Source organism: Podarcis filfolensis (assembly GCF_964270895.1).
Source record: "Podarcis filfolensis genome assembly, chromosome: 5".
Taxonomy (NCBI): Eukaryota; Metazoa; Chordata; class Lepidosauria; order Squamata; family Lacertidae; genus Podarcis; species Podarcis filfolensis.
This window is the reverse complement of record NC_139608.1, coordinates 3,873,297-3,900,828: the sequence shown is the minus strand read 5'-3', so window position 1 is coordinate 3,900,828 and position 27,532 is coordinate 3,873,297. Positions and strand designations below refer to the sequence as shown.

General features: G+C 48.4%; 2 protein-coding genes across 6 annotated transcripts in view; one reads left to right on the top strand and one right to left on the bottom strand.

Moving 5' to 3' along the window:
- The window catches only part of RUBCN (rubicon autophagy regulator), a 49,335-nt gene extending 44,234 nt beyond the window's left edge, over positions 1-5,101 (top strand). For 3 of the 5 annotated variants that reach the window (XM_083612763.1, XM_083612762.1, XM_083612761.1), the window contains one exon: positions 47-5,101. In XM_083612763.1, coding sequence (XP_083468889.1) covers positions 47-216 — 170 coding nt within the window. In that variant the 3' untranslated portion in view covers positions 217-5,101. The remainder of the gene's footprint in view (positions 1-46) is intronic. The other 2 variants (XR_014547888.1, XR_014547889.1) reach the window with 1 other exon arrangement.
- LOC310762185 (deoxyribodipyrimidine photo-lyase-like) lies at positions 693-23,452 on the bottom strand. The gene is made up of 10 exons (XM_083612837.1): positions 23,194-23,452; positions 20,341-20,798; positions 17,200-17,345; positions 14,112-14,294; positions 11,859-12,017; positions 10,348-10,546; positions 8,627-8,779; positions 7,202-7,323; positions 5,790-5,949; positions 693-5,611 (listed from the first exon to the last, which is right to left on the bottom strand). Exons 1-10 carry the CDS (start codon positions 23,340-23,342, stop codon positions 5,457-5,459), a joined length of 1,884 nt encoding a protein of 627 aa, XP_083468963.1. The 5' UTR covers positions 23,343-23,452; the 3' UTR covers positions 693-5,456.
- Between the last annotated feature and the right edge of the window lie 4,080 nt (positions 23,453-27,532).

Here is a 27,532-nt window from a genome sequence, read left to right as displayed (position 1 = left end):
TGAGACGCTGATTTTGCTAGTTGCTCATTTCCCTCTCCCCTTGCAGAATGCAGAGCCTGCTACCACAAGGTGTGTTTCCGCTCAGGACCCTGCCCCAAATGCGAGCGGCTGCAAGCGCGGAGGGAACTGCTGGCCAAGCAGAGCATGGAGGCTGACATCTCGGACTATGAGGAGGAGCAGGAGGAGGAGGCGGCCGTTGAAGGAGCAGCCACGTGACAGATGAGAGACTGCGGCTTGGTGCGTGGCCTCTGCCTCCAGGGACTGAACTGACAGAGAACTCAGACTGACTCTTCCACAGCTAATAAGCCAACGTGATAGGAGCCTTGGGGGGGGGGGGAGTCCCTCAAAGGGTTATTTTGCACTTGGGAGGTTTTGGTGCTTCCCTTCTGTCTGAGCCACAGGACGAGGGAGAGAGAGACTTGTTTGCTGTTTCCGCCACCAACTTTGATGCACTGCGGAGCCCAGTTTCGCTGCCACCACAAAGAAAGTAGCAGCTGGCTTTGCCTTGAGCGCCTGAACCTCTCCCCCCATGCCACTTGGGAGAAGCCGGTGGGCTTATGTGGCTGAGCTCCTGGCCGAGTTCCAAAACACTCCTGAAGGGGAAACGGCCCACATGGAAACTTGTTATTTGCTGTATTGGCTGCTGTGTGCCAGAAGAGGCAGCTTTTATGTTTTTCTTTTGCCAAAACCACTGCCTATAACTCTGTATACTTTGCTGCTGAATGTCATTTATCTGGCCCTAATTTTTTGTGCCTGAAGGAAGCCAGAGAACCGAAAGGGGCATTCAACCTGCCCTTTTATTTTGTCGGGAGCTGCCTAGCTACAATAAATACTGGGGGTGTAGAAAACCTGCTGGTACCTAGCAGGGTAAGCGGAGGAGGGTGGGGCGATAGTTGGCAAACCCAAGGTTCCCACAACTCTTCTCAGAATAATCTGTCCACACACCCCAACACCCTATTAGAGAGGACCTAGCTCCTGCTTCCTCCCCTACCACCATTTCTTCCAATTTGCCTAAAAAGTCTTTTTCCTTGCAAGGGAAATGTGGGCTGGCAGCTTGCAGAAATAACTGTACCCTTCCAGGATGCTGGATTTGGCAGGGATTCCAGTTTAAAGCCTACATAGGGCAGAGCCTGGGGCTTTCCTATTGGGGGAGTTAACCTCTGAGCTCTTCCTTAGAGAAGATTTCTGACACTTTTGCAGCGATGCATTTGCTTCTCCTGCTGATATTTCTGCTGTGTTTCTGTCACCTAACCTCTAGTACTTACCCGGCTTTGATGGTAAATTGGTAGGTGCCTTTTGTTGTTTAGGGTACAGGAGATTTCCTATTACTGGTCATGTTTCATGATCAAGCAGACCATGAGGCTGGAAAGGGGCAATTATGTAGTAGGATGAGGGGCAGAAAATGGTGCTGAGGATTGCAGTTCATTTCCTCATTCTTGCAGAAGCATGGCAGGGTCCCTAGAAGCAGAGCTTAAAGCAGCCTTCATCCTCCTGATGTTTAGGCTCAGTGGGAGCTGCAGTCCTGAAAGGGGTTCTAAACTGGAGAAGACAGGCTTCTAGCATGCTGGTGAGGTGGTGCTCTCTTGTTAACCACCAGCCATTCTGCTAGAATTAGGGGCTGAAGGGGAGTTAGCTGGCCTGTTGCACTGAATATGGCTTGAGTTCATTCAGACACAAACAAAACTTCCTTTCCTCATATTAATAGGTGAGCCTCTTTGTCAGATTCTTTTAATTTGATACTTGAAATGTGGCTGTGCTTTATAATCAAGTAGGGTTCTTCCACACCAACTAGTCTTTATAGTCTCTTCCCTGCTCCTGTTTTGCAACGCTTTCTCCTAGCACCTTCTTGCCCACCTTTGCTTCCCGTACCTTGTTCCTCAGCAGAGAGATGTTCATCAGCCCTGCTTAATCTCCAAGAGTCTACCTCGTCTCTTAATCTCCAGGCTTTTTCATCGGGGAATCTCTGGCCTGTGGGGCTTGCGGTCGGCACTGGCAGCAAGTCCTGCAGGATCCAGAACTCTGCAGTGCAGCCAATCCCTGCTTTTGGCACGGATCTTCCCTTTGCAGTCTGGCTTTGGTATAAAGCCAGGCTGCAGAGGAAGAAACAATTGAGAGCGCTTAAGAGAACCCTTTCAACATTGAGTTGTCTTGTCAAAATGGCCTGCGGGGGTGGAGAAACTTGGGATCTGGCCTGCCAACTGTATTCCGTCCCCCACCCCTGCTTTAACTCTGCTGGAGCCTTGTCCCAGGTGCCATGTTGCCCTTGCAATTTGGTGCCCTGACAGGTGTGCAACTGGTGGCTTCTGTGAGGCACCAGGAACCTCCTCATGTGCAGGTGCTGTAGGGGACGGGTGAGGGTCTGGCCAGTTTCAGTTGATACTTCTGCTTTTGCAAAGCCTGACGTTTCTCTTCGTAAGCCATACATTTATTTGATCTCTGCTCTTACTTGCCTGCAGCCCTCATGGCATATACTTGAGTTATGTGCCATGTGATTGGCAGGATTATTTTACGCGACTTCATCCCCCCACTGATGCTGGTATTCCTCTTATGGTGAAAGCACTTCACACCCTTATTGACTGTGCTCACAAACTTCTCCCAGACTCCTCTATGTGGCAGTTCCTGTGCAGGGGGAGAATAAAATGGGAGGGCCTCTGATGGCTGTGAGAGCAGCCTTCTCCTATCAGATGCTACTGTATGGCAATGTACCCAATTCTGTATATGGTGCTGTTCCGTAACAACCTCCTAGCAGAGCACATTGTGTGGTGTGGTCCTTCGGAGTACTCTCCTGTGTTGCTGCCTAGAAGCTGGAGATTGTATTCCTTGCAATATGACCACTTTCAAAGTCAGCTGATTCTTAGATGTTTGAAGTGGCCCAGTCTGAAAGGACAGTTGGTTTGTGGATGTTAGTGAGGGTCAGTGTGGTCTGTAGGTAGAAATGGCATGATGTCTTGAGGACGGAGGAGGTGGCATTTTTGGCATAGGTCACTCAGCTAGCACACAGCAGAATCTCCTGCGGGAGGCAGTATATGTCCCTTTGTGCTGGCTTAGACTGCAAGACCCATTTTTTAAAGGTTGATAGCAGTGTCATTTTAGCTACTGTATTATTTTAACTATACATAATACACTAGAAAAACCCTGACCGAGATAAGCAGGACATACAGTTGACATGTGTGCAAAATGACACGGTGATGCCGTGAAGATTTACTTAAAGAATGCAATATAAAGGTAGACTTCCTTCTATCTGCTTTTTCTAAGAACAGGAAGTTGCCCACTTCTGCTCAGACACGGCCTTGGAAGGTGTTGCTCTGTGGCTTCCACTTGCTTAATTCAGTGGCACTCTTTTTATGCCCTCCGGCTTAGAGCCTCAGCCTTTTGCTGCTGCTTTTGGCAAGGCTGAAATATCTCTGTGTTGTTTTTTTTAGCTCCACGTGTAGTTTGCTCAGAGTATGCCCATGTCCATAATTTATAAAGGAAATGTTGAAATAATTGACTTCGGGTATGTTCAGAAACAGTTGGTGGTTTGGTGAACTAGCAGTCTGGAATACGAGCGATTGAACCAGCTGAAGCGAAGGAGCAAGGAGCCGAGAACACAGGTTAACTCAGCAGGGTGGATGCTTGCGAGATGGAGATGGGGGCACACCACAAGCACCCTGTTGACTGAACGCCTTGGGTGTTTGTGGGTTGGGTATTATCGCAAGAGGGTTATTGGTGTTAGGTGGCAGTGGGGCGGTCCATCCACCTCACCCCACCCCCAAAGACAGGATTTGCTGTGTCTCAAAGAGAACTGCGGGACCACTCCTCTCATTTCCTGTGCCTTCACAATTCTTACAGTAGCCTGTTACTATCAGAACTCTACAGAAAGTGCTTCCCAAATAATTCCTGATCTAAGATTTTAAAAAAACAATAGCGACAGCTTTGCAGCAGCATAGAGTATTTCATGCATTCTGAAGCCCTCACTTGCTTCAGTTAAGAGCCTCTCTCATAGATAACTGTTGAAGAACAACATCTTTTATCTTGATTACATACATCAACTCCCTTGACTGCCAAAAAACATTACATGGCTCTGTTTTATGGACTGGAGCTCCCCCTTGCTATCCCCCCTGCCTTTCAAAAATTGTTTTTACTTATTCCAGGGCCCAACTACACTTGCTGCTAATCATGTGCTTAAAGAAGCATGCTTAACTTTTTAGGGCTCCAATCTGAAATACACGTCCAATCCAGATCAGTGCCCACCCAGCCACTGGACATTTGTCTTCTCTATTGAATATCACACCCTCCTGGCTATTTGCCCCCAAATGTGCCATGAACAGAAAAGTCATTTGGAATCCTGGTGATTTTTTTCCTCTCTCAAACGGTGGCAGCCTGGCTAAGTGTCTTTTTCTTATTTTAAATGTGACCATCGTCAAACGAAGGTGAGCCAGCCCTCAACCTTGTGTCATGAACAGTCTCAAAAGATTGTAAATCCACACTGCAATCCTTTACAGTTAAGAAGAAATTTTGTGGGTATATATATATATATATATATATATATATATATATAAAAAATTGTCAGCACTTCTGTTGATGACATTTCTTGTGTTTGTCAGTAAGGCCCTCTTTAAAAAAGCTACTTTCCAGGACAGACTTTTGCCAGCCTGGGGCTCTCCATCTAGCTATGGGGCTACAATTGCCATCAGCCACAGGCGGTGCAGTTCTGCTGCCTGGTGGCTGATGAGGAAAGAATAGCTCAAAACATCTTGAAGGCACCGGTTGGCAAAAGCTGTTCTAGATGCACTGATCTAAGTTCCAAAAGGGGGGTGGTAGGTTGTGGGGTTTTTCCCCCCTTTACGTGATAATTGTGCAGTCTCCTTTCTGCAATGCCTGGAAAGCACACAAAGGGAGAATGTAATGCACAGCGGAATGGTTTGGAAGCCAAATGGCCAACCCTGATGAAGCTGTGATCGATTTCTGGTATGCCCACGGTTTTGCAGAATGACTGCTGTCCATATTGTAAATGGTATGTGAAAGTTCTTTATAAAGAGTTAACGGTGGAGTAGAAACCAGATATCCACCTGCTGTTAACCACAGTAATGCCGTCCATAATAAACTACACTAATAAGCATGCTGCTTTTGCGGTCTCTGTTTTCGTCGAACGTGAAACGCCTCCTCATTCGTAGGTTCCAGGCTCTGTGGCTTTGCTGGGCTGCCATCTTCTCCTGCTACTGCCCACCGTTCTGCCATGCAGAAACATTGTAAAAACCTGTCTGCTGTGTGGCACGCTGCTTTGGGATTGCATAGCAGGTAGAGAGCGGGGTTTCAGGAACGCAGCTTGACCTACTATCGCTTCTTATTCCACACCATCTTAAAAGGGTGAGCAAAACCTGCCTTTTTGCACTACAGCCGTAGTGTAACGTTAGGCTGGCCTCAGCTGCTGTGAAAAAGGCAACGTCAAGCCTTGCCCTTTAGCCACTTGAGGATTACTTGGAGAACTTTTGAGGGCTGTACTTGCGCTCAAACTGGTCCACGTCAAACTTCCTCTTGCAGCCAGCATAGTTCATGTAGCGGATCTTGCCAAACACAGCCCGCTCTGCCCAGCCTTGGTCGTGGATCCCACAGATAGACCACATGCAGCCTGATGGGAGGAAAAAAGAACAAACGGGTCTCTGCTTTTGCATTCTTCCTCCCACCTTTCTCTGCAGACACAGACCAAGGTCTGGTGATTCCAGCTCCGCAGGGAGTTGGACTAGATTGGCTCTTGGGGCCCGTTGCAACCCTATGGTACAACCACCCAGCCTCTTCCCATGACTGACCTACGTATCCACTGGGGTCCCGGCCATCCAGTTCATAGCGGTCATTAAGGTAGATGGAGAATTTCAGGGCCTCTTCTGGCGAAGTGGTCCACTCCAATATTTTCTTGGCCCAATACATCCTCAGGAAGCCGTGCATCTTCCCTTCATGAACCATCTGGAGCTGAAGCAGAGGGATGGAAAGGTGGATGAGCTATGGATGAGGCCTCCTTGGGATGTGCCATCCCATCAGACGTCAAAGAGATCAACCATCATAAGACTTCCTGTATCAGGAAGCTTTTGATGTTTTGGTGTGTTCTTGGAAGCCACCCAGAGCGGCTGGGGATGTGCTTATGGAACCAAAGGGGTGGTGGCCCGAAAAATGGGGGTGCACTGGTTTAGATAGAAGGCAAGTAAAGGGGGGGGCTTTATGGGTGTCCCATAGGGGCAGCTGGTTGGCCATCACTATTGTTCACACACCCTTCAACAGCAGTTCCCACCGGAGTGGGTTACAACAGTTTTAAATTCAGAATCAAAAAGAGTTAAAACTAATGACAGTCACAGGGATGAAGTGGGGCCCTATGCTCTTAACCCCACAAGCAGGAAATAAAAACAACTGTACACATTCAGAAACGGCCCTTCAGAAGGTAGGCTGCCACTGAACATGGAGGCTCCCCATTTAGTTAGTATGGTTAAACAGACATTTTTCTAATCCCCATTTTAATTTTTTTATATATAGTTTTTTATTAAATTTTCTGTTTCAGAATTTAAAATACTCATTTAAACATCCTTAAAATATCAATGACTTCCCTTCTTCTCTTTCCATGGTTCATTTTACATATCATAAATCCCTGCATATTTTACAAAAACTAAACCATTCAGTATTCAATTATTACACCCGTCAAAACGTATTTACACTGCTGAATTTATATTAATGCTGCCAACGTTTTCAAGTGTACACAATTATTTCCCATATATTCAATAAACGTTTTCCAATCTTCTCTAAATGTATGTTCTTCTTGTTCTCTTATTCTGTGTGTAAAATCTGCAAGCTGCGCATATTCTGTCAACTTACTGTAAGTTTCCATTCTTCTTTAGTTGGGACCTTGCTCGTTTTCCATTTTGGGGCTAACGAAACACAGGCCACAGTAGTGGCACACATAAATAACTTTTTTGACACCTGGGAATTTCCACCCCAATCCCCCTTTAAAGCCATCTAATCCAGCGGCCATCACAACATCCAGTAGCTGAGATTTGTACCACTTAACAAGGTAGGGTGTAACTTTTCCATTCCGATTGAGCTGCTCCTCCAAAAAGTTTTAGCATTATTGGAGAGGGAGATGCAGATCTCCAAGCACGTGACAGACACGTGCTCAGAAGCCAGCACATGCCCATCCAAAGCCAGGTCCTCACACACCTTTGGAGCTTAGGTTTACCTGTGCAGCGTTCCAGAGAGGGTCGTGTGTCTTTCCTGCCTCCAGCTCTTCCAGTTTGTACAGGTGAGATCGCTTGTCTTTGGCGTGCAGCTTCAGCGTAGTCTTGGCCCAGTCATAAGCCCCTTTGAATGGTATAAGGCATAAAAGATTATGGTTAAAAAGTAAAGGTTAGGGGACCCCTGACCATTAGGTCCAGTCGTGAACGACTCTGGGGTCATCTCGCTTTATTGGCCGAGGGAGCCGGCGTACAGCTTCCGGGTCATGTGGCCAGCAGGACTAAGCCGCTTCTGGCGAACCAGAGCAGCGCACAGAAACGCCGTTTACCTTCCCGCCAGAGCAGTACCTATTTATCTACTTGCACTTTGACATGCTTTCGAACTGCTAGGTTGGCAGGAGCAGGGACCGAGCAACGGGAGCTCACCCCGTCACGGGGATTCGAACCGCTGACCTTCTGATCGGCAAGTCCTAGGCTCTGTGGTTTAACCCACAGCGCCACCCGCGTCCCTACCCGAATACCATTACATTAAATTGGGGTGAGGAGTCGAGCTAGGTTGGCAGGAGCAGAGACCGAGCAATGGGAGCTCACCCCGTCGTGGGGATTCAAACCACCGACCTTCTGATCAGCAAGTCCTAGGCTCTGTGGTTTAACCCACAGCGCCACCCACGACTCTTATGGTTAAAAAGTAATTGAGCCCTATTACAATGCAGCATTATCATAAAGAAGAAGAAGAGTTTGGATTTGATATCCCGCTTTATCACTACCCAAAGGAGTCTGAAAGCGGCTAACATTCTCCTTTCCCTTCCTCCCCCACAACAAACACTCTGTGAGGTGAGTGAGGCTGAGAGACTTCAGAGAAGTGTGACTGGCCCAAAGTCACCCAGCAGCTGCATGTGGAGGAGTGGAGACGCGAACCCGGTTCCCCAGATTACGAGACTACCGCTCTTAACCACTACACCACACTGGTAAAAAGGTGAAGGACCCCTGGATGGTTACGTCCAGTCAAAGGCGACTATGGGGTTGCGGCGCTCATCTTGCTTTCAGGCCAAGGGAGCTGGTGTTTGTCCACAAACAGCTTTCCGGGTCATGTGGCCAGCAGCACTAAACCGCTTCTGGTGCAACGGGACACCGTGATGGAAGCCAGAGCACACGGAAATGCCGTTTACCTTCCCACCGCAGCGGTACCTATTTATCTACTTGCACTGATGTGCTTTCGAACTGGCAGAAGCTGGGACAGAGCCACAGGAGCTCACCCCATTGCAGGGATTCAAACCGCCGACCTTCTGATCAGCAAGCCCAAGAGGCTCAGTGGTTTAGACCACAGCGCCACCTGTGTCCCTGCATTATCATATCACGCATAAAGGCAAGCGTCGCAGAAGAGGTGTCTTTGCAGAGCAGAGAAAGGCGGAACAGGTGAGCCCATTTACCTTCCACCTTGTCATAGTTCGGGTTGTAGTAGCAGAAATTGTCCGCCAGCTCCCTCCGCACCACGGCCTCTTCAATGAAGGCTTCCGTCGATTCCTTGTACCGGCTACGGAGCTTGCGAACCTCCAGGATTGCTCTCTGGACAGAGATCTGACCTGTGGGATGACAGTTGCTGTTCAGTGGGCTTCTGAGATCTTTGGAACTTGCAAGAGAGACTCTCCTGCAGGCCACAGCAATCTTCTGGGGGTTCCCTCCCTGCGAAAAGTGAGGTTGCAGGGAACCAGGCAGAGGGCCTTCTCAGTAGTGGCCCCCACCCTGTGGAACGCCCTCCCATCAAATGCCAAGGAAATAAACAACTATCTGACTTTTAGAAGACATCTGAAGGCAGCCCTGTTTAGGGAAGTTTTTAATGCTTGATGTTTTATTGTGTTTTTAATATTCTGTTGGGAGCCGCCCAGAGTGGCTGGGGAAACCCAGCCAGATGGGTGGGGTATAAATAGATTTATTATTATTATATTTATTATCTACTAGGTGCCTACGGGGTCTCTCTCAAGTAACCTGGTCTTGAGCTGTACAAGTGCCATCTTTGTAGTCAAGATAATGCCACTATTAATTGGTAGTTGTAACAAGGAGCTCATATATGCTTATATTCATGTCCTTCCTTCATCATCTTTAAACAGTTGTTTTGCCTGTAGTTTAGTGTTCGCATAGATCAGCACCCCTCTTTTCTTTTTACAATCTGAAGCTATAAATTCTTGTCCCAACCGTTTGTTTACTAAGATCTTCCTATGTTTTCGTGTTACATGAGTTTCCTGTAAACAGATCACATCCCATTTTTGTTTCTTCAAAATACATTCAATGTTATTTCTTTTGATTTTACCATTCAACCCATTAACATATATGCTTATATTCATGTGCATTGATATAAGCTAATTGGCTTGCTTTTAAAGTTCCCCCTAACTGTGGGGTTTGAGGTGCTGGGCTCTGAGCCCAGAAAGGAGAATTATCTGTAAGATTTGGGTACCTGCCACCTGTGCCCTCATGTGGGCAGGCGAAGCGATGGGAAGGCCTGGCCAAAGGGACGTATGCTGCTTGGTGTATAAAGAATGGATGAAGGTTTCCTTGGGTACGGACAAGCCATCTCCTTGCTACCATGTCCGTTCTATGTCTGCAAAGGCTGGGAGAACGGGCAGGCTGGCTTGCTCTAACGGATCACTCTGGCATCTTTGACATCTTTCTTTGGTACCCCTGCTCCCAAATACTCCCACAATACTCCCTCCTTTGGGGCAGCAAACCAGGGCAACAGGGCCACAGATGTTGGTACCCAAACCTTGAATTTGCCCTGTAGCAAACTGGTAGCCAGAGCAGATCTAGCAAGCAAGGTGTTATATGCTGGTGGTGGTTTGCCCCACAGCCAACCTAGCAGCCTCCGTATCATCCCCCAAGGGTAGCCCCACATGGAGCGCACTGCAGTAATCAAAACATCTAGAAGGCCACAGCCCTAAATAGTTTTGGAGTCCTCCTCTGTTCCTCACGTCTCAGCACAATTTCTAATACCAAGGGAGATCTGTTTCAGATGCCGCTGCTTCTTCTAAAGGCTGCTACCAACCCTAAACTTTTTGGGCAGAGCGGACAGCTGATTTGCAACCCACCCAGGGTTTGGCCACCCCGAACCCCCCAAGGGTTTGACCCAGGCCTTGCAGAGGACCAGCTCCCCACTCACCAAAGTGGAACCAGGGCGAGAGGTTGCTCAGAGCCGCCCGGTTGGGATTGTTCCTGTCTGTGCCAAAGAACTTCAGGCGGTCCTTGATGAACTCTTCCAGCACCGCCAGGCCGGCAGCTGTCCCTGGCTGCGCCCAGGTCACCTCCTTCACGGAGCGGTCGACTTGCAGGCTGGCATAGCAGGCGTCCCAGTCGACAGGCTGCAGAGTCAGAGGAGGAACAGGGGTGAAAGCCGGAAGCAAGGAGTAGCTCTCCAGGCCAGGGACGTTCCAGCAATACTTAACATCCCAGAGCTCACGGGAGCATGGGCATCATTCAGCTTTTCATTTATCTTATTTTTATTTCATTTCTTAAATTCATGCACTGCTTTAATTTTATAGGCCTCAAAGCAGTCTACAAAGAATAAAATAATAAAAATGACCAGACAGGCTTACCCAAACACATAGAGTTTACTGCTGATTTTAATCCTTTGAATATTTTAAATAGTTTTAACTGTTGTTGCCTATAATTTTGTAGTTCTTTTGTAAACTGCTTTGAGGATTGATTGATTGATTTTTAACAATCAAGCAGCGCGTAAATTTTATGGAATAAAAATAATACATACTATTATTCAGGGCTTTTTTTGCTATTCTAAGAGAACAAGGGAGAAGTCCATTGATGAGCTCTGGCGCCTCTTTTTTCCCAGGACTCGAGGCAGCTTATAAAAATGCAAGAAAGCTAAACATATATACAAGACAATAGTTAGTATGCAATTAAACTTCAACAGGGTTAAAACAACATAAAAGCAAATCTATTAAAATACAGATGGTAAAAAATAAATACGCATTTGTGGGGTGAGTACTGCATACCTGTGGCTTTCTGTAAATGTCAAAGGAGCATAGAAGAAGAAGAAGGAGGAGGAGGAGGAGGAGGAGGAGGAGGAGGAGGGGGAGGAGTTTGGACTAGATATCCCGCCTTTCACTCCCCTTAAGGAGTCTCAAAGCAGCTAACAATCTCCTTTCCCTTTCTCCCCCACAACAAACACTCTGTGAGGCTGAAAGACTTCAGAGAAGTATGACTGGCCCAAGGTCACCCAGCAGCCGCATGTGGAGGAGCAGGGAAGCGAACCTGGTTCACCAGATTACGAGTCCACCGCTTTTAACCACTACACCACGCTGGGTCCCTTACACCATAGGATGCTCCCTTACCCCGAGTCAGACCATTGGTCCATATAGCTTGCCACTGTCCTTACTGACTGCCAGCAGCTCTCCAGGGTTTCAGACAGGGTGTCTCTCTCAGTGCTTCCTGGAGATGACTGGATTTGAATCTGGCACCCTCTGCATGCAAAACAGATGCTCTACTGCTGAGCTACAGACTTTCCACAGCTTTTCTGTCCCAAGTTTGCCCCAGCTGCAGTGAAGGGCTAAGGGAGACCAGCTGGAATGTCTGCAGCATTTTGCCAATAATTACAAATGTCAAAAAAACAAAACACAAAAAACAACCCAGATCCCTGCTCCCAATATCAACTGCTACCTCTGCTTGGAACTCTGTGGGATAAGGGTGCCTGATGACAGGTGGGAATTCGGTGAGAAACTCAGCTAGCCGGTCATGGATTTTCCGGCGGATAGTTCTGGCCCCGTACTCCTGCTTGTCGGAGGCCACCCAGCAGGGCACAATGTTGTGAGCATCGACCTGGAGAAGCAAAGCAAGAGAAACTGCAATTGCACACAGCTCCCACTATCCTAACACTCACTATACAAAAATTCACTTATCCAAACCCAAGGGATTAATAGCCAAGCCTCCTAGAATTGCTATGTACACCACAGATTCAGAAATCCAAACAGCCAGACCTGCATGTAGTGCTGTAAACGAATTAGCAGCCTTGAACAAACCTTACTTTTCGTGTTTTCCTGCTTCATGGCAGCCATTTTGCCAAAAACCATGATGGGAGGGAGCTGGAGAGATCAGACAAATAAGACAGCGTTTTCCTTCTTTATTTGCCTTTTGCAAAGTTTCAGAGGGTTTTCCTGGGTTTTCTTGTCATTTGGGGGTAAAATTCCGTGGTTGGGAACGGATTAGAAATTTCCCCATAGGAATCAATGGAAATGATTGACTCATTATGCAAACATCTGCCTAACAAATGATTTCCTGAGAATGCATTGTATTTGAATAGCGAGACCTTTGTGTTAACGTGTAGAGACAGGGGAAAGAAGGATCCTAGGAACTTCTACAGCAGCCCTTGCCAGTCTGGTGCCCTCTAGATGCTGTTGGTCCATAACTTCTCTTAACAGCCACCAATTAATTGTGGCATCAGCTTTTCTGGGATGAAGCTGCTGCTTCTTCTACAATCTGTGACTGGAATAAAGACTTTTTGAGGGATCGGACACAAACAGTGAGGATTGGGACTGTTACATCTACCTTCCTGAAGCTTAGTACTGGCAGCCCACAGGGATGTGTGCTAAGTCCCTACCTGTACTCATTGTACACATATGACTGCATATCATCTCCATCCACAGTAATTATTAAGTTTGCAGATGATACTACCATAATGGGTCTAATTGCAGGCGGAGAAGAAACAGCGTACAGGGGGGAGGTTCAAAAAGTATCTACATGGTGCTTAGAGAGTAACTTGCACCTAAATATTAGTAAGACAAAGGAAATGGTGCTGGACTTTCGGAGGAAGAGAGGGGAACCTGCCCCATTGTATATTGGGGGCGTTGTGTGGAGAAAATTCCTGGGAGTTTACCTTAGTGAGGACTTCATTTGGAAAATCAACAAAACTCAGGTGATCAGAAAGGCCCAACAAAGATACTATTTCCTCAGGGTCTTACGAAAGAATAATGTTAAACAACAACTGATGAACTCCTTTGACGGTCCACAATAGAAAGTGTCCTTTCATACTGTATCACAGCGTGGTATGCTGGCCTGACAGCCACGGACAGAAAGTCTCTACAGAGGGTGGTGAACACAGCACATGATATCATGGGCTGTTCCTTGAGTCCGCTAGATGACATCGCAAGGGATCATTGCCTTAGGAGAGCGAGAAAAATTCTCAGGGATGACTCACACCCCGGCCAGACCTTTTTAATCTTCTACCCTTGGGCAGGAGATATAGAAGTATAATCAGCCGTACCAACAGGCTAAAAATTAGCTTCTATCTGTGGGCTGTTAGGCTGTTGAACGGAAAATAACATAGCGCAACTGACTTGTGAGGTGGTGTGATGTGTGATAAGCACACAGAGTACAATGAAATTGAATGTTTGGGTGGGCTGGGAGGCAGGCTCGGTTAGGCTCGGTTAATTTCATTGTACACAGGTTGTACATTGACAATAAAGGTATTATTATTACAGTGGATGCTCAGGTTGCGAACATGATCTGTGCGGGATGCACATTTGCAACCCGCAGCGTCTGCAAACCGCAGCAGCACATCTGCGTACGCATGGGTCGCGATTCGGCATTTCTGCACATGTGCAAAGAGCAATGTAGTGCTTCTGTGCATGCACGACTGCCGAAACCCGGAAGTAACCCGTTCTGGTACTTCTGGGTTTTGACGGTCCGTAACCCGAAAAAATGCAACCTGAAGTATCTGTAACCCAAGGTATGACTATATTAAGCTTCCTTTGTCAGATTCAGTGAACGTGACGGAGGTTATGAACTCAGGAATCCAGGCAAGATGGCGGAATGCTCCTTGGAATCACAACATCCATGTCACCATGGAGATACGCCCCACTGCCCCACAGCTCTGCCCAGATCACACCCCAGATGCCAGACTCCAGGCCTCCCTACCTGGACAAAGGGCACATCAGGTGGCAGCCTCGCCTGGACATCTTGCACCCACTGCATGGGGACGCGGAGGGGGGCAAAGTCCGTCACCACCCCGCCAATGCCGTGGGTTGTCACAAAGGGAGGCAGCACGTCTTTTGCGAAGCCGATGAGCAGGTGGAACGGGATGCTTAGTTCCTTGCACTCCTAGGAGACATGAAAAGGAAGCAGAGAATATTTGGTCACACAGGAAGCTTGTGATATCGACTCATAGACTACCGGTGAGTCTAGCTCAGTATATACCACACTGGCTGGCAGCAGCTCTCCAAGGTTTCAGGCAGGGGACACCTCCCGGGCCTACCTGGAGAGGCCAGGGGCTGAGCCTGGAACCTTCTGCATGTGCTCCCCCACTGAGTATCTAAAAGATACAAGTTTGTAGTCCTCATTGTTTTGAACGAAGCGTGAATTTGAATAGGAAGCTGGTTACATTATAAGCTGCCTTATACTAGACCAGTGGTCTCTCTCATTGAGTATTGTCAACACTGACTGGCAGTGACTCTCTAGGTTTTCAAACAGGGGTCATTCCCAACTCTACCTGGAGATACCAGGGTTTGTATCTGGGACCTTCTGCATCCCAAGCACATGTCCTTCCACTGAGCTATGTGTCTATCAAAAAGGAACAAAGTTCTAGCAGGTACAGATTTTTAGTTGCACGCATACATACAAGCCTGTGTCATGACTATCTTGGCTATGAGTGCAACTATTCAGGTACCAATTGTTTCTTTTAAGCCTGTCGCACTGCCACAGTCATGCACCGGCCCGGTAACACAAGTAAAGGTAAAGGGACCCCTGACCATTAGGTCCAGTTGTGGCCGACTCTGGGGTTGCGGCGCTCATCTTGCTTTACTGGCTGAGGGAGCCAGCATACAGCTTCTGGGTCACGTGGCCAGCAGGACTAAGCCACTTCTGGCGAACCAGAGCAGCGCACGGAAATGCCATTTACCTTCCTGCCAGAGCAGTACCTATTTATCTGCTTGCACTTTGACATGCTTTCGAACTGCTAGGTTGGCAGGAGCAGGGACTGAGGAACGGGAGCTCACCCCGTCACAGGGATTCAAACTGCCGACCTTCTGATTGGCAAGTCCTAGGCTCTGTGGTTTAACCCACGTCCCCCGAGTGCTACCCACGTCCCCCGAATAAAATCCCAGCTTTTCCAAAGCTCTCCTAGGTTTCCCAGACAGAAAGTGTACCGTATTTTTTGCACCATAACACTCACTTTTTTCCTCCTAGAAAGTAAGGGGAAATGTCTGTGCATGTTATGGAGGGAATGCCTACAGGTGGCATGCCTACGGATTTTCCTCCTCTAAAAACTATATGCGTGTTATGGTCGGGTGCGTGTTATAGAGCGAAAAATACGGGTAAGTCATCCCCCCTGCCCCATCAAAAAAGTGAAGTTGGCACACTTCACCAACACCCACCAAAAGGCTGACTTAGCGTGCAAAAGAATAAGAGCACAGAAATATTTCTGCTGTGAGAGGAGTCCTACCCTTGTGCTTCTGCACAAGTCTCTGTTCTGAGCACTCCCCTCGAGTGGAAAGAGGAAAGCCCAGAGTGCTGCCTCTTTCGTTGACCCAAAAATCAATTTTCTTTGGAGAATGAGTTGCTCTGCCGGGTAAGTGAACAATCCAGCCACAGCTGACACAGAGACCCAAGAGGAAAGGCCAGAGCAGTTAATCATGCAGAGTGCTGTGGGAAGACTCCTCTGCCTACAACTGCTTTGGGCTCGCAGGCTATTTACAGCATCCAGTAATATCCAAGGCAACACGATGACCAAGTACAACAATGCAATATCAATATAAACTCTTCATATAATCTATACGGAACATTGAACAATATGAGAAACCAAATAAACAAAAATCTTATAAATCTCTGAAAGTCACAAAATGTGCACTCTTGATGGATTCTCCTGAAAACATAGGACCAAATAAACATAAGTTTTATAAGTCTCTGGAAGTCTTTGTAGACTATGCAAGTCTCTGAAAAAAGCAATGGGTCAGATTCTTATCTGATGAAAACAGTAAAGCTTTGTTTTATGACGTCCAATGCTGCCGAAATGGTCCGCAAACAGACGTAGTGAACAGTGATTCCGGATATACCCACTGTTTCATAGAATTCTTCTTTAGCACAGCAGAAGGATACAGAAATGCTTCATAAACCCATCTATATGGTGAATGTATAGTTAAAGCCATGGTTTTCCCAGTAGTGATGTATGGAAGTGAGAGCTGGACCATAAAGAAGGCTGATCGCCGAAGAGTGGATGCTTTTGAATTATGGTGCTGGAGGAGACTCTTGAGAGTCCCATGGACTGCAAGAAGATCAAACCTCTCCATTCTGAAGGAAATCAGCCCTGAGTGCTCACTGGAAGGACAGATCCCGAAGCTGAGGCTCCAAGACTTTGGCCACCTCATGAGAAGACAAGACTCCCTGGAAAAGACCCTGATGTTGGGAAAGATGGAGGGCACAAGGAGAAGGGGACGACAGAGGACGAGATGGTTGGACAGCGTTCTCAAAGCTACAAACATGAGTCTGACCAAACTGTGGGAGGCAGTGGAAGACAGGAGTGCCTGGTGTGCTCTGGTCCAGGGGGTCACGAAGAGTCGGACACGACTAAACGACTAAACAACAACAACAACAACAACATGGTGAATGGAATTGTATAACAACAATATCTATGGAGCAATGGTCATAAAGTTATGATATTAGATTGTTGTACTTGGTCATCGTGTTCCCTTGGATATTACTGATAATTGTTTGCAACACAGGGGTTTAATTGTTTGGTTACTATTTACAGCTTCCGGCACGCAGCTGCAAATGACTTATCTATGATAGCTGGCCGCACCCTGGTGCCCTCAGGATATTTTGGACAAAGACTCCCATCAACCTTGCCCACAGGGCATGCTGTCTGCAGTTGATGGGCATTTGGGAAAAAGCTGGTGTGGCAAGGCTGCTGTGCCCAAATTCATGCTGCAGACGGCTTGCCCACTAGAACCTCTCCCGGGTCCACAACCACTTCTGACACCAATGCAACACCTTCCCGACACAACGCCGGTACCTCGGCCACTTCCTTGAGGCCTCTGATCAGGAAGCCGAAATGGCGGATGGTAGCCTCCAGGAACTTGGGCACCAGGCAGAAGCAGACATGCAGTGGCAACTTCTGTTTCAGGGCCAGTCGCTGGGCATAGAGAAAAGCCCAGTTATCTGGGGAGAGAAAGAGCAGGAAAAAACTTAAAGGAACGGCTCTGCAGCAGATGGTCAGCGGCTGGGAGTGTAGGGGGTGCAACAGACATGCAGCGTTTGGGCTTCCCCAAACCTCTGTGCCAGCTTGATGGGCGCAAGTGCCCCAGTTCTGAAGGCAAGGCAGGGCACCAGGTGATATACAGTGTGGCTCAGGACTGCAATACCTCAAGGAGCGCCTCTTTCTATATGAACCTCCCCGGACCCTGAGAACATCTTCTGAGGCCCTCCTTCAGGGGCCTCCTTCTCGAGAGGTCCGGAGGGTGGCAACACGAGAACGGGGCCTTCTCTGCAGTGGCTCCTCGTCTGTGGAATGCTTTCACCAGGGAAGTTCGCCTGGCCACCTTCATTATACAATCGTACCTCGGGTTACAGATGCTTTAGGTTGCGTTTCTTCAGGTTATAGACGCGCCGAAACCCGGAAGTACTGGAATGGGTTACTTCTGGGTTTTGGCGGTTGCGCGTGTGCAGAAGCACCAAATCGCAACCTGCGCGTGCACAGACGTGCTGCTGCGGGTTACGAACATGCCTCCCGCATGGATCACGTTCGCAACCCGAGCGTCCACTGTACATCGTTAGGCGCCGGGCAAAAACGTTCTGTTTAACCAGGCCTTTGGCAGACCTGATCAACACCCTATACCCTTTTAAAATGTGGCTCTTTTGGGGGGTTATTATTAGGTTATTGTTTTTATTTTGATTTTATGTACTGTGATCTTTTTTGTGAACCGCCCTGATACTTCCGGGTATAGGACGGTATATAAATTCAACACATAAATAAATGAAAATACAGATTCCCTTCCTCCCCAGGTGGCTGGAGACCTGTTGCTATTTCTGCAGCAGGGTCTCAGAGGGTCCCTATCTCCAGCATCCTAGGTCTGCTCAATCAGCATTAATGGGGGATATTTTTAGTCACCATACAATACGATATCTCTATTGTCATTGTCCCATACAGAACAACGAAATTGAAAAAATCTACATCAGACATTTAAAAACCGACAAGCCTGCTATCCCAGCTATCCCATCCTGGTTAGCCCCCTAAAAACTCTGATACCCCATAATTAAATACAATATACTCCCATAGAGACTACCTTACACTGTGTTTAAAACCAAAGTCGCTTTTGGATAGAAACTGTTTCTCAGGCGGCTAGTCCTAGTCTTTATAACCCTGTACCTTCTTCCAGAAGGCAGAAGCTGAAAGAGATCATTTCCGGGGTGCGCACTATCCTGCGCTATCTCTGCAGCTTTCTTATGGCACCTGGAAGCATAGATTTGATCCAAGGTGGGAAGAGTGCGCCCAATTATTCTCTCCGCAGTCTTTACAACCCTGGACAGCACTGTTTTTCCCCTGACCGTGCGGCTCCCAAACCACACACAGAGACCATAAGTTATGCTCCCAGTCTAAACACTGAAAGCGAAGGGTGCTTCAGCTTCAAAGGAATTCTGTGCAACGTCCGCTCCATACAAGGGAACTTCATAGGAAAGTCACCCAGAAAGCAAATACTGCCAGGCTCCCTTGAATCAGCTGCCCCTGATAATCTGATACTTGTGACTTGGTCATTTTAACCCACGTGCCTATTTTATAGTTTTCTTTTTTTTTTAAACTTTCATCCAGTGTTAGAATCATAGAATTGCAGAGTTGGAAGGGACCCTGAGGTCATCTAGTCCAACCCCCTTCAGGGCAGGAATCTCAGCTAACGCATCCATGACAGATGGCCATCCAAACTCTGCTGAAAAACCTCCAAGGAAGGAGAGTCTGTTGTTCTCTTGTGTTTCATACACATTATAAAACAAAACAAATAAATAAACAAACAAACTTTACAAAAAAAGACCCGGTTTACACACACAAAATTAGATCTAGCCGAAAGGCAACACAGAGAGACCTGAATTAATTACTGCAATGCACCCCTATAATGGTTATTAATGTATAATTGCATAATTATGAAATTATTGTGTAACTTGGGAAGGTTGTATAATCTTAGAAGGGGCGTGGCTGTATCAGGAAGCGAGACGGCACTTCTGAATTTGCCACAATGCAATTGCTTTATACATGGCAAGGATGCTTTTTCCCAGTGTTTTGCCAGCCTTCACCCCCAGGCACTCCATCCCACCAATTACACAGAGGGGAAGAGGAGGCTGGGGCTGGGGGTGGGGTAAAGGTAAAGGTAAAGGTAAAGGTAAAGGGACCCCTGACCATTAGGTCCAGTTGTGGCCGACTCTGGGGTTGCAGTGCTCATCTTGCTTTACATGGCCGAGGGAGCCGGCGTACAGCTTCCAGGTCCTGTGGCCAGCATGACTAAGCCGCTTCTGGCGAACCAGAGCAGTACACGGAAACGCCATTTACCTTCCCGCCGGAGTGGTACCTATTTATCTACTTGCACTTTGACGTGCTTTGGAACTGCTAGGTTGGCAGGAGCAGGGACCAAGCAACGGGAGCTCACCCCGTTGCGGGGATTCGAACCACCGACCTTCTGATCGGCAAGTCCTAGGCTCTGCATAATAATAATAATAATAATAATAATAATAATAATAATAATTTATTATTTGTACCCCGCCCTTCTGGCCGGTTTGCCCAGCCGCTCTGAGTGGCTTCCAATGAAATATTAAAAATACAATAAAGCATCAAACATTAAAAACGTCCCTAAACAGGGCTGCCTTCAGATGGCTTCTAAATGTCAGATAGTTGTTTATTTCCTTGACATCTGACGGGAGGGCGTTCCACAGGGCGGGTGCCACCACTGAGAAGGCCCTCTGCCTGGTTCCCTGTAACTTTGCTTCTCGCAGGGAGGGAACCGCCAGAAGGCCCTTGGAGCTGGACCTCAGTGTCTAACCAGCTACAAGTAGTGAACTGTTGGTGCTCTAATTTTACTGCAAATATCAATGCACCTCTTGTAGTTTGGTTTTCCCACCCAAAAATAAGCCAGGACAGACTGTGGATCCCAAGCACTGGCCAAGCTCTCACCTTGCACTCTCTGATCTCGCGACATCCAGTAGAGGATGCCCTGAGCATCTTCCTTGAGATCGGGATCTTGCGAGATGAGACGGACGCGCTTCTTGTTGTACTTGAACTCTGCGACGGAGGGCGCCGCGTCCAGGCGGGCTCGCTTGACGGCCTCGGCCAGGGCAGCAGAGCCTCTGCTGCCCACATCCCCTTCCCCAGCCGCCTTCTTAGCGGCAGGCAGTGCCCCGGATGCCAACCTCCCGTTGCTCTCCAAGCCATCAGGGACTAATGCTCCCTCTTCTGCCACTTCCTGCTTAGATTCAGCTGACTTCCGCTTTCTCCTCTTCTGGGACATGGCTGGCCGCGCCCCGGGGACCGCAGAGAGGTTGCGCACCAACCACGAGACCCAGGCAGGGCCGGAATGGGGAGAGACGCAAGCGATGACCCGTCCGGGGAGCAGGTTGGAAGGAAGAAGCAGCCTGCAAGCAAGCACATAAGAACATCATTGGTGGGTCAGGCTATGGGGGCCTCCATTCCAGCCGTCTCCGACTAGAGCCCATGTTGGTGTGGCGGTTAGAGTGCCGACTACGACCTGGGAGAGACCAGGGTTCAAATCCCCACTCGGCCACGAAGATCGTTTCCTCTCAGCCTGACCCACCTCAGAGAGATTTGAAAAAGGAAACTCAGAACCCCGTGCAGCACCTGGAGCTCCTAGGGAGAAAATGTGGGATAGAAATGCAGCAATAAAATAAATAAATACCTGGCCCTTCAGGTACCGTATTTTTCACTCCATAGGACGCACCCGACCATAGGACGCACCTTGTTTTTGAGGGGGAGAGAAAAAAATTCTCCCCCCCTCTGCTCAGCGCCCCTTCAGCGAAGTGGCAGGAGAAATGGAGCCCCTTCCATTTCTCCTCCCGCTTGGCTGAAGGGGCGCTGCGCAGCTCTCCCTCTCTGCTGAAGCCGGGAGAGTCTTGCTCTCCCGGCTTCAGCAAATTAACCCGAAGCCTGCGGAGCGCAGCGCAAGTTCCCGCTGCGCTCCAAAGGCTTCAGGCGGCTATCCCTGGAGCCTGGAGAGCGAGAGGGGTCGTTGCGCACCAACCCCTCTCGCTCTCCAGGCTTCAGCGAAAGCAACGCGTAGCCTCCGGAGCACGGAGGGAGCGCTCCCTCTGCGCTTTGGAGGCTTCGCGTTGCTATCGCTGAAGCCAAGGAGCCTGCATTCGCTCCATAGGACGCACACACATTTCTCCTTCATTTTTGGAGGGGAAAAAGTGCGTCCTATAGAGCGAAAAATATGGTATTTTAGACAACAACTCCAGAACATCTGGAGGGTACCAGGATGCTGTAATCCCACTTACTTTCCCCCCACAGTGAATGATTAGATACCTTTGGGGAATCAGGATGTGAAGTCAACAGCCCTCCCCTGTGATTTGTCGCCAGTATCTGCTATACTGTCTCTGGGCATGGGGTCTCCATTTAAGGTCTCCATTTAAGCGTCCAAGGCTACTGGCCTCTTCCTCACAGAGGCAAGAATCGGCTGGTTTCGTCTAGCATGCGGCCTCCCAGCTTCTGCCTACAACTCCCATCAGCCCCTGCCAGCATGGCCAAAGGGTAGGGATGATGGGAGTCGCAGTTCAGCAACATCTGGAAGGCCAGAAGTTCTCTAAGCTCAGGTGTACTTTGGAAATATGGTGCCTTGAGCGGGGAGAAGATTTGGCGCCCCCCTCCCTAAATATTCCTTATTTTCACAATAATTCTTTTTGGTACAGTTGCTTTTACTAGATCTTCTTAACAGGCGCACTGAAACTTCACATTATTACAAAAAACAGAAATGTTGTTGTTTAGTGCCCTCTCAGCTTGGCACCCTGTGTTCGGGAACCACAGGACCCTAAATCCAGCCCTGTCTAAGCTCTTTGGTGGCTGGTAGCTATGTGGTCATGTATGTTTTGAACACAGAATCCTAGCTTTAAAAGGAGAAACAACCTTCACAGTTGCTGCCGGTCAGAGTGGGGAATACTGGGCACTTAAGGCAGCTCCTGCGTTCAAACCTCAGAGCACCAGTTTGGCGAAGGTTGCTCTAGAGCAGAGTGCAAAAACACGGCACTCAGCCACTTCACAGGACTGCTGTGCTCAGGCTGATTCTAGAGCAGAGCTAGACCAGGTCTGTCCAGTAGATTAGAGGGAAGAGAGAACAGGGCAACCCGAATGATTTGTGCATGGACCAGACTAAGGAACTGCTTCTGAAAAAGGAGAAGAAACAATGGATGGATAACCTTTGTATCATCCCATCCCTTGCAAGGTGCCTCCGTTTTCCTCCTTTTTCTCTCTCCTGATCCCTGCCTCTTTCCCCTTCAATTCATAGCTGTCAACCTTCCCTTTTTTTGCGGGAAATTCCCTTATTCCAGCGCCGTTTCCCGCTGCTATCCCGGATTGTTAGATATCCCGTAGACTGTCCCTGGGAAAGGTGAGGCTGCTGATCCCTTATTTTTGAGGCTGCTGATCCCTTATTTTCAAATTGGAAAGCTGACAGCTATGCTTCAATTCCTCCTTTGCTCTGTTATTTTTCATATATATATATATATATATATATATATGGTCTGTAGGGTTTGACGGGGGTGGGGGGAGTCCCCTGGATTTGAGGCTGGGGGAGAAAGGGGAGAATGCTAAGCCCCTATTATCCTGGCCACACTTTTTTGGGGGGGGGGATAACAGAACAAGCCTTCCTTGCCCCCTTCTTTCGCACAACGACCCCGCAAAGTAGTGTCAACAGGACAAGTTATGTTGTGCAGCCACGGAACGGGGCGGGGGGGGGCTGCGGCGGCAAGACCCGCCATGGAAGGGGGTTCCAGGAGTGCCCCCCTCGCCGGCACTCACCGGGCGCCGAGCTCTCCGCGTGGGCTTCCTCCGCTGGCGCGCCAGGCCCCGCTTACACAACGCGGCGGCGGAGGCTGGGCGGGGAGAGAGGCGGGCTCGGCTCCGGGAAGCCCCTCCCGCGGCCGCTTTTCCCCTCCTCCTCCCGGCATCGGGGAAGCGGAACCCCGCCAGGGGCCGCCGCAGCCTCGCTTTCCCGTCTCGGGGAGGCAGACTCACTTTTGTGAATGAATCGCCGAACGGATGGAACGTTGCAACATTTTACACTCGCGGGCCCCTGACGTCACGCGCTGTTGCCTGAAGCACGTGGCGGGGCTGGAGGGCACCAGAAGCTCGCTTGCTTTTTCTCCGAGCGAGGGGTCTGTTGTAAACAAAAATGGCCCTTTTCCCTTATGGGGTATCCAAGAGCCCATATATAGACCTTACACAGGTTCCCTATTGGTAGGAGAGAATAACAGAGGCCAACCAGAGAATATTGAGAAGCAAAGCAGCTAGTAAGCTTGATCTTTATTGATCTGTTGCAACAGGGTGCATCCCTCACCCGCAGGAGAGGAAGAGGAACCAGAAAAATGGTGTGCAGGGCCTTATAAAGACTTTTGAAATTGCCACCCTGTAGATCAAGACCACCCCCAGAAACATCATACGTACATCACAGAAGGGGTGTAACCTAAGACCACCCCTCAGATACATCACACATACATCACAGGAAAGGCGGTCTAAAACAGAAATTTTGAATGTTGTTTTTCTCCTGTCGTTGTTTATCTCCTGTCTGGCAGGTTACTTGATTTGATTGCCTGGGGAGCCTGGCTAGTCTTTTGTAATGATAAATACAGTGGTACCTCAGGTTACATACACTTCAGGTTACATACGCTTCAGGTTACAGACTCCGCTAACCCAGAAATAGTGCTTCAGGTTAAGAACTTTGCTTCAGGATGAGAACAGAAATTGTGCTCCGGCGGCGCAGCGGCAGCGGGAGGCCCCATTAGCTAAAGTGGTGCTTCAGGTTAAGAACAGTTTCAGGTTAAGAACGGACCTCCGGAACGAATTAAGTACTTAACCCGAGGTACCACTGTACTTAGTTCCTGAGCCAGGTCACAGGCTCACACCCTATTCATATCTTAAATGTGCCCTTAAGACAGGATTTGTGAGGAAAGAGACAATGGGGAGGTTTCCCACTTTGACCTTGCAGAGAAAACATTTGCTCAGTTTAGGAATCAAAATGGTTCCAGGTGGGTTTTCCTGTGCTGATCTATGTGTGTGCTTGGTTGGTACACTTATGAACATTACCATATATCTAAGACCTCAAAATTCCCATCACTGGTGCATCTCGCAGGAGGGGGGCGCCACTCCAGCTCCCCCCCAAAAAAGAGAAAGAGGGTGTCCTTATGGTTAGTCTGCAGCGGGTTGATGGTCCTTGGCCGCCGGGGCTTGTGGCCCCCCCTCCATTCACCCCCTCCCACATGGGCAGGGGCAGCTGCCCCCCCATCAAAATACTTAAGTAAAATTAAAAATTGTAGAAAGATTTTGACAGGTTTTTCTGAGCACTTGGGGTCAAAAGAAAGTAATTCAAAACAGCTGTTGTTGTGTTGAGACATTTCATTCCGAATCTGCTGTGCAGAGCAAGACAGAGGATGGCGTCAGGTGGGTGTTCTGCTCCCTCCCCCGAACATAAATCGCACCCATGTCCCCGGGCAGTAGGTCCCTGACTACCGGTAGCAGTGAGGGGGCAAATGTCCACCTGGGAAGGTAGCCCACAGAGAAGAAGGAAAACTCGCAGGGCATCTTCAGGAAGAAAAGGCTAAGGGGTAGACTCTACACCAGTGTTTCTCAACCGGGGGCCATGTGGCCCGCTGCCCTTCCCCAGCTATTCCAAGGGGGGCACAGGTAAAATTATATAATTTATATTGTAATAAACAAAATCTGCCCTTATTCCCTTATGGGGTACACAAGAGCCCTTGTAGAGTCCTTTGTAGGTTCTCCATCGGTTGGAGAAAATATCAGAGGCCAACCAGAGAATATTGAGAAGCAAAGCAGCTAGTACCGGTAAGCCTGATCTTTATTGATCTGTTGCAACAGGGTGCTCCCCCCACACGCAGGAATGGAGGAGGAACCCAGAACCCAGGTGTGTTCGCCCTTATATAGACATTTTAAATTCCCTACCCTGGAGCTCAAGACCACCCCCCAGAAACAACATACATACATCACAGAAGGGGTGGTCTACAACAGAAATCTGAGTGTGCTGTTTACCAGAAACCTGTTACTGCTTACTTGATTGGGTTGCCTGGGGAGCCTGGCCAGTCTTTTGTAATGATAAATACTTAGTTCCTGAGGCAGGTCACAGGCTCACACCCTAGTCATATCTTAAATGTGCCCTTAAGACAGGATTTGTGAAGGAAAAGACAATGGGGGGGCTTTTCTGTTTTCCTTTGACTTTGCTGAGAAAACATTTGGTCACAGTTTGGGAGCCAAAATGGCTTCATGGCTGTTTTCTCCTGTGCTGCTTCAGACATGTGGTTTATATATTTATGTATGTGTTTGCTTGGTACATTTATGAACATTTATTACATATCTAAGACCTTAAAATTCTTATAACACAGCCCCCATCCCGTTGTCTGAAATATCGGTGTTTGTGGGAGAGTGGCAACTGTGGTGTCTCTCTCTCTCTCTCTCTCTCACACACACACATACACACACACACACACACGCGCGCGCACACACACACACACACACACACACACACACACTGTGTAGTCAGAGGCTAACCATGCTAAGATAAACAATTAAACAGCCACCACATGGCATACGATTGCGTGAGTTCGAAGGTGGTGCGGCGTTGGACATTGTATCAGTTGATTATTCTACAGATCTGCTGATCGCCTGTGATAAATAAGTATTGTAAACAGGCTGTCTGGGATATTCACCCATGCCCGTAATGCCTCCCATCTCTGGAATGAGGAACCTGCACAGGGGCACGATTTACGGTAAAGGTTGGCCTTTTGTGCATTAACTGGAACGGAGCAGAGAGTGGGGGAAGGAAGTGCGGTCTCTAAAAACAAACTCCATAGAGGGGAAATCCCAGCCGTGCAGGTTTTGCTCATTAGTCTAACAGCCGAGGCCTTGCTGAGAACACAGTGTAACCTGGATGGCCGTTTTGAAATTGGGAACTGGTACATGAGCAGAGAGACACAGAGAGACAACAGGAGCCAACTCCTGGGGCTGAGGTCCCTTTGCCCCCCCCCATAAAATATTTGAAGGGACTGATCCCCCCAAGTTGATGGGCATTGCCATTCAAAGGGTGTGCTTGCACCACATCTTGTGACAGATCATGCAGGGCCCCCCTGCCCCCCCCATATTTTATTTAAGGTGGCACCCTTGCATAGAAAGTGCCTTCCTGTTTGGGTCTGCTTGGGAAAGTTTTTTGGGGGGAAGCCGTTCCCCAAAGATGAGCAAATCCATTTCGGAAGTTGCGGCTTGTAATATCTGCTTGTTTTACTTTGGTGTTTCGGTCAGTTTTGGTCTGCATGTAAACCATAAATAATTCACAGGATAGTATGCAACTGGGTTTTACTCAGAGTAAGGTAAAGGTAAAGGGTTAAGGGACCCTTGACCATTAGATCCAATCGTGGCCGACTCTGGGGTTGTGGCGCTCATCTCGATTTATTGGCCGAGGGAACCGGGGTACGGCTTCCAGGTCATGAGGCCAGCATGACTAAGCCACTTCTGGCGCAATGGAACACCAACACCAGAGCAGCGCATGGAAACGCTGTTTATCTTACCACCGGAGCAGTACCTATTTACCTACTTGCATTTTGACGTGCTTTCGAACTGCTAGGTTGGCAGGAGCAGGGACCGAGCAACGGGAGCTCACCCCGTCGCGGGGATTCGAACTGCCAACCTTCCGATCAGCAAGTCCTATGCTCTGTGGTTTAACCCACAATGCTACCCACATCCCTTTACTCAGAGTAGTCCCATGTAAATTAATAAATATGACTAAGTTGGGCCCATTCATTTTAATGGCTCGGCTCTGAATAGCGCATAGTTGTCTCTATTGGCCATTCAGCATATTACTTAAACCTCATCTCGTCCTAGTATCGTAACATACATCCTTTCATATCACTAATACCTGACTACTGATCCTCTGCTAAACGTAGCCAACATTCATGATGCACAGAGTTTCTTTAAAGCCACAAAGCCCATCCAATTGGAGAACAGCCTTTACCAAAGGTGTCATGGGCTTTGAAGACACCTGAACTCAGAACACAAGGGAGAAATGTGCTAAGAGGAAGGCACGCTTAGCAAATCCACACCATGATCAACTCCTGCCTGGAAACCTATGTCCCAC

What these genes read in the sequence shown, in the direction of transcription:
- LOC310762185 (XM_083612837.1), bottom strand. Translation starts at nt 23,342, where the DNA reads ATGCCGGGAGGAGGAGGGGAAAAGCGGCCGCGGGAGGGGCTTCCCGGA. An exon ending in CTCGCCCTGGTTCCACTTTG is followed by an intron (nt 8,780 to 10,347) that starts GTGAGTGGGGAG and finishes GTCATCCCACAG; the next exon opens with GTCAGATCTCTGTCCAGAGA. An exon ending in CTCTCTGGAACGCTGCACAG is followed by an intron (nt 5,950 to 7,201) that starts GTAAACCTAAGC and finishes CCTCTGCTTCAG; the next exon opens with CTCCAGATGGTTCATGAAGG.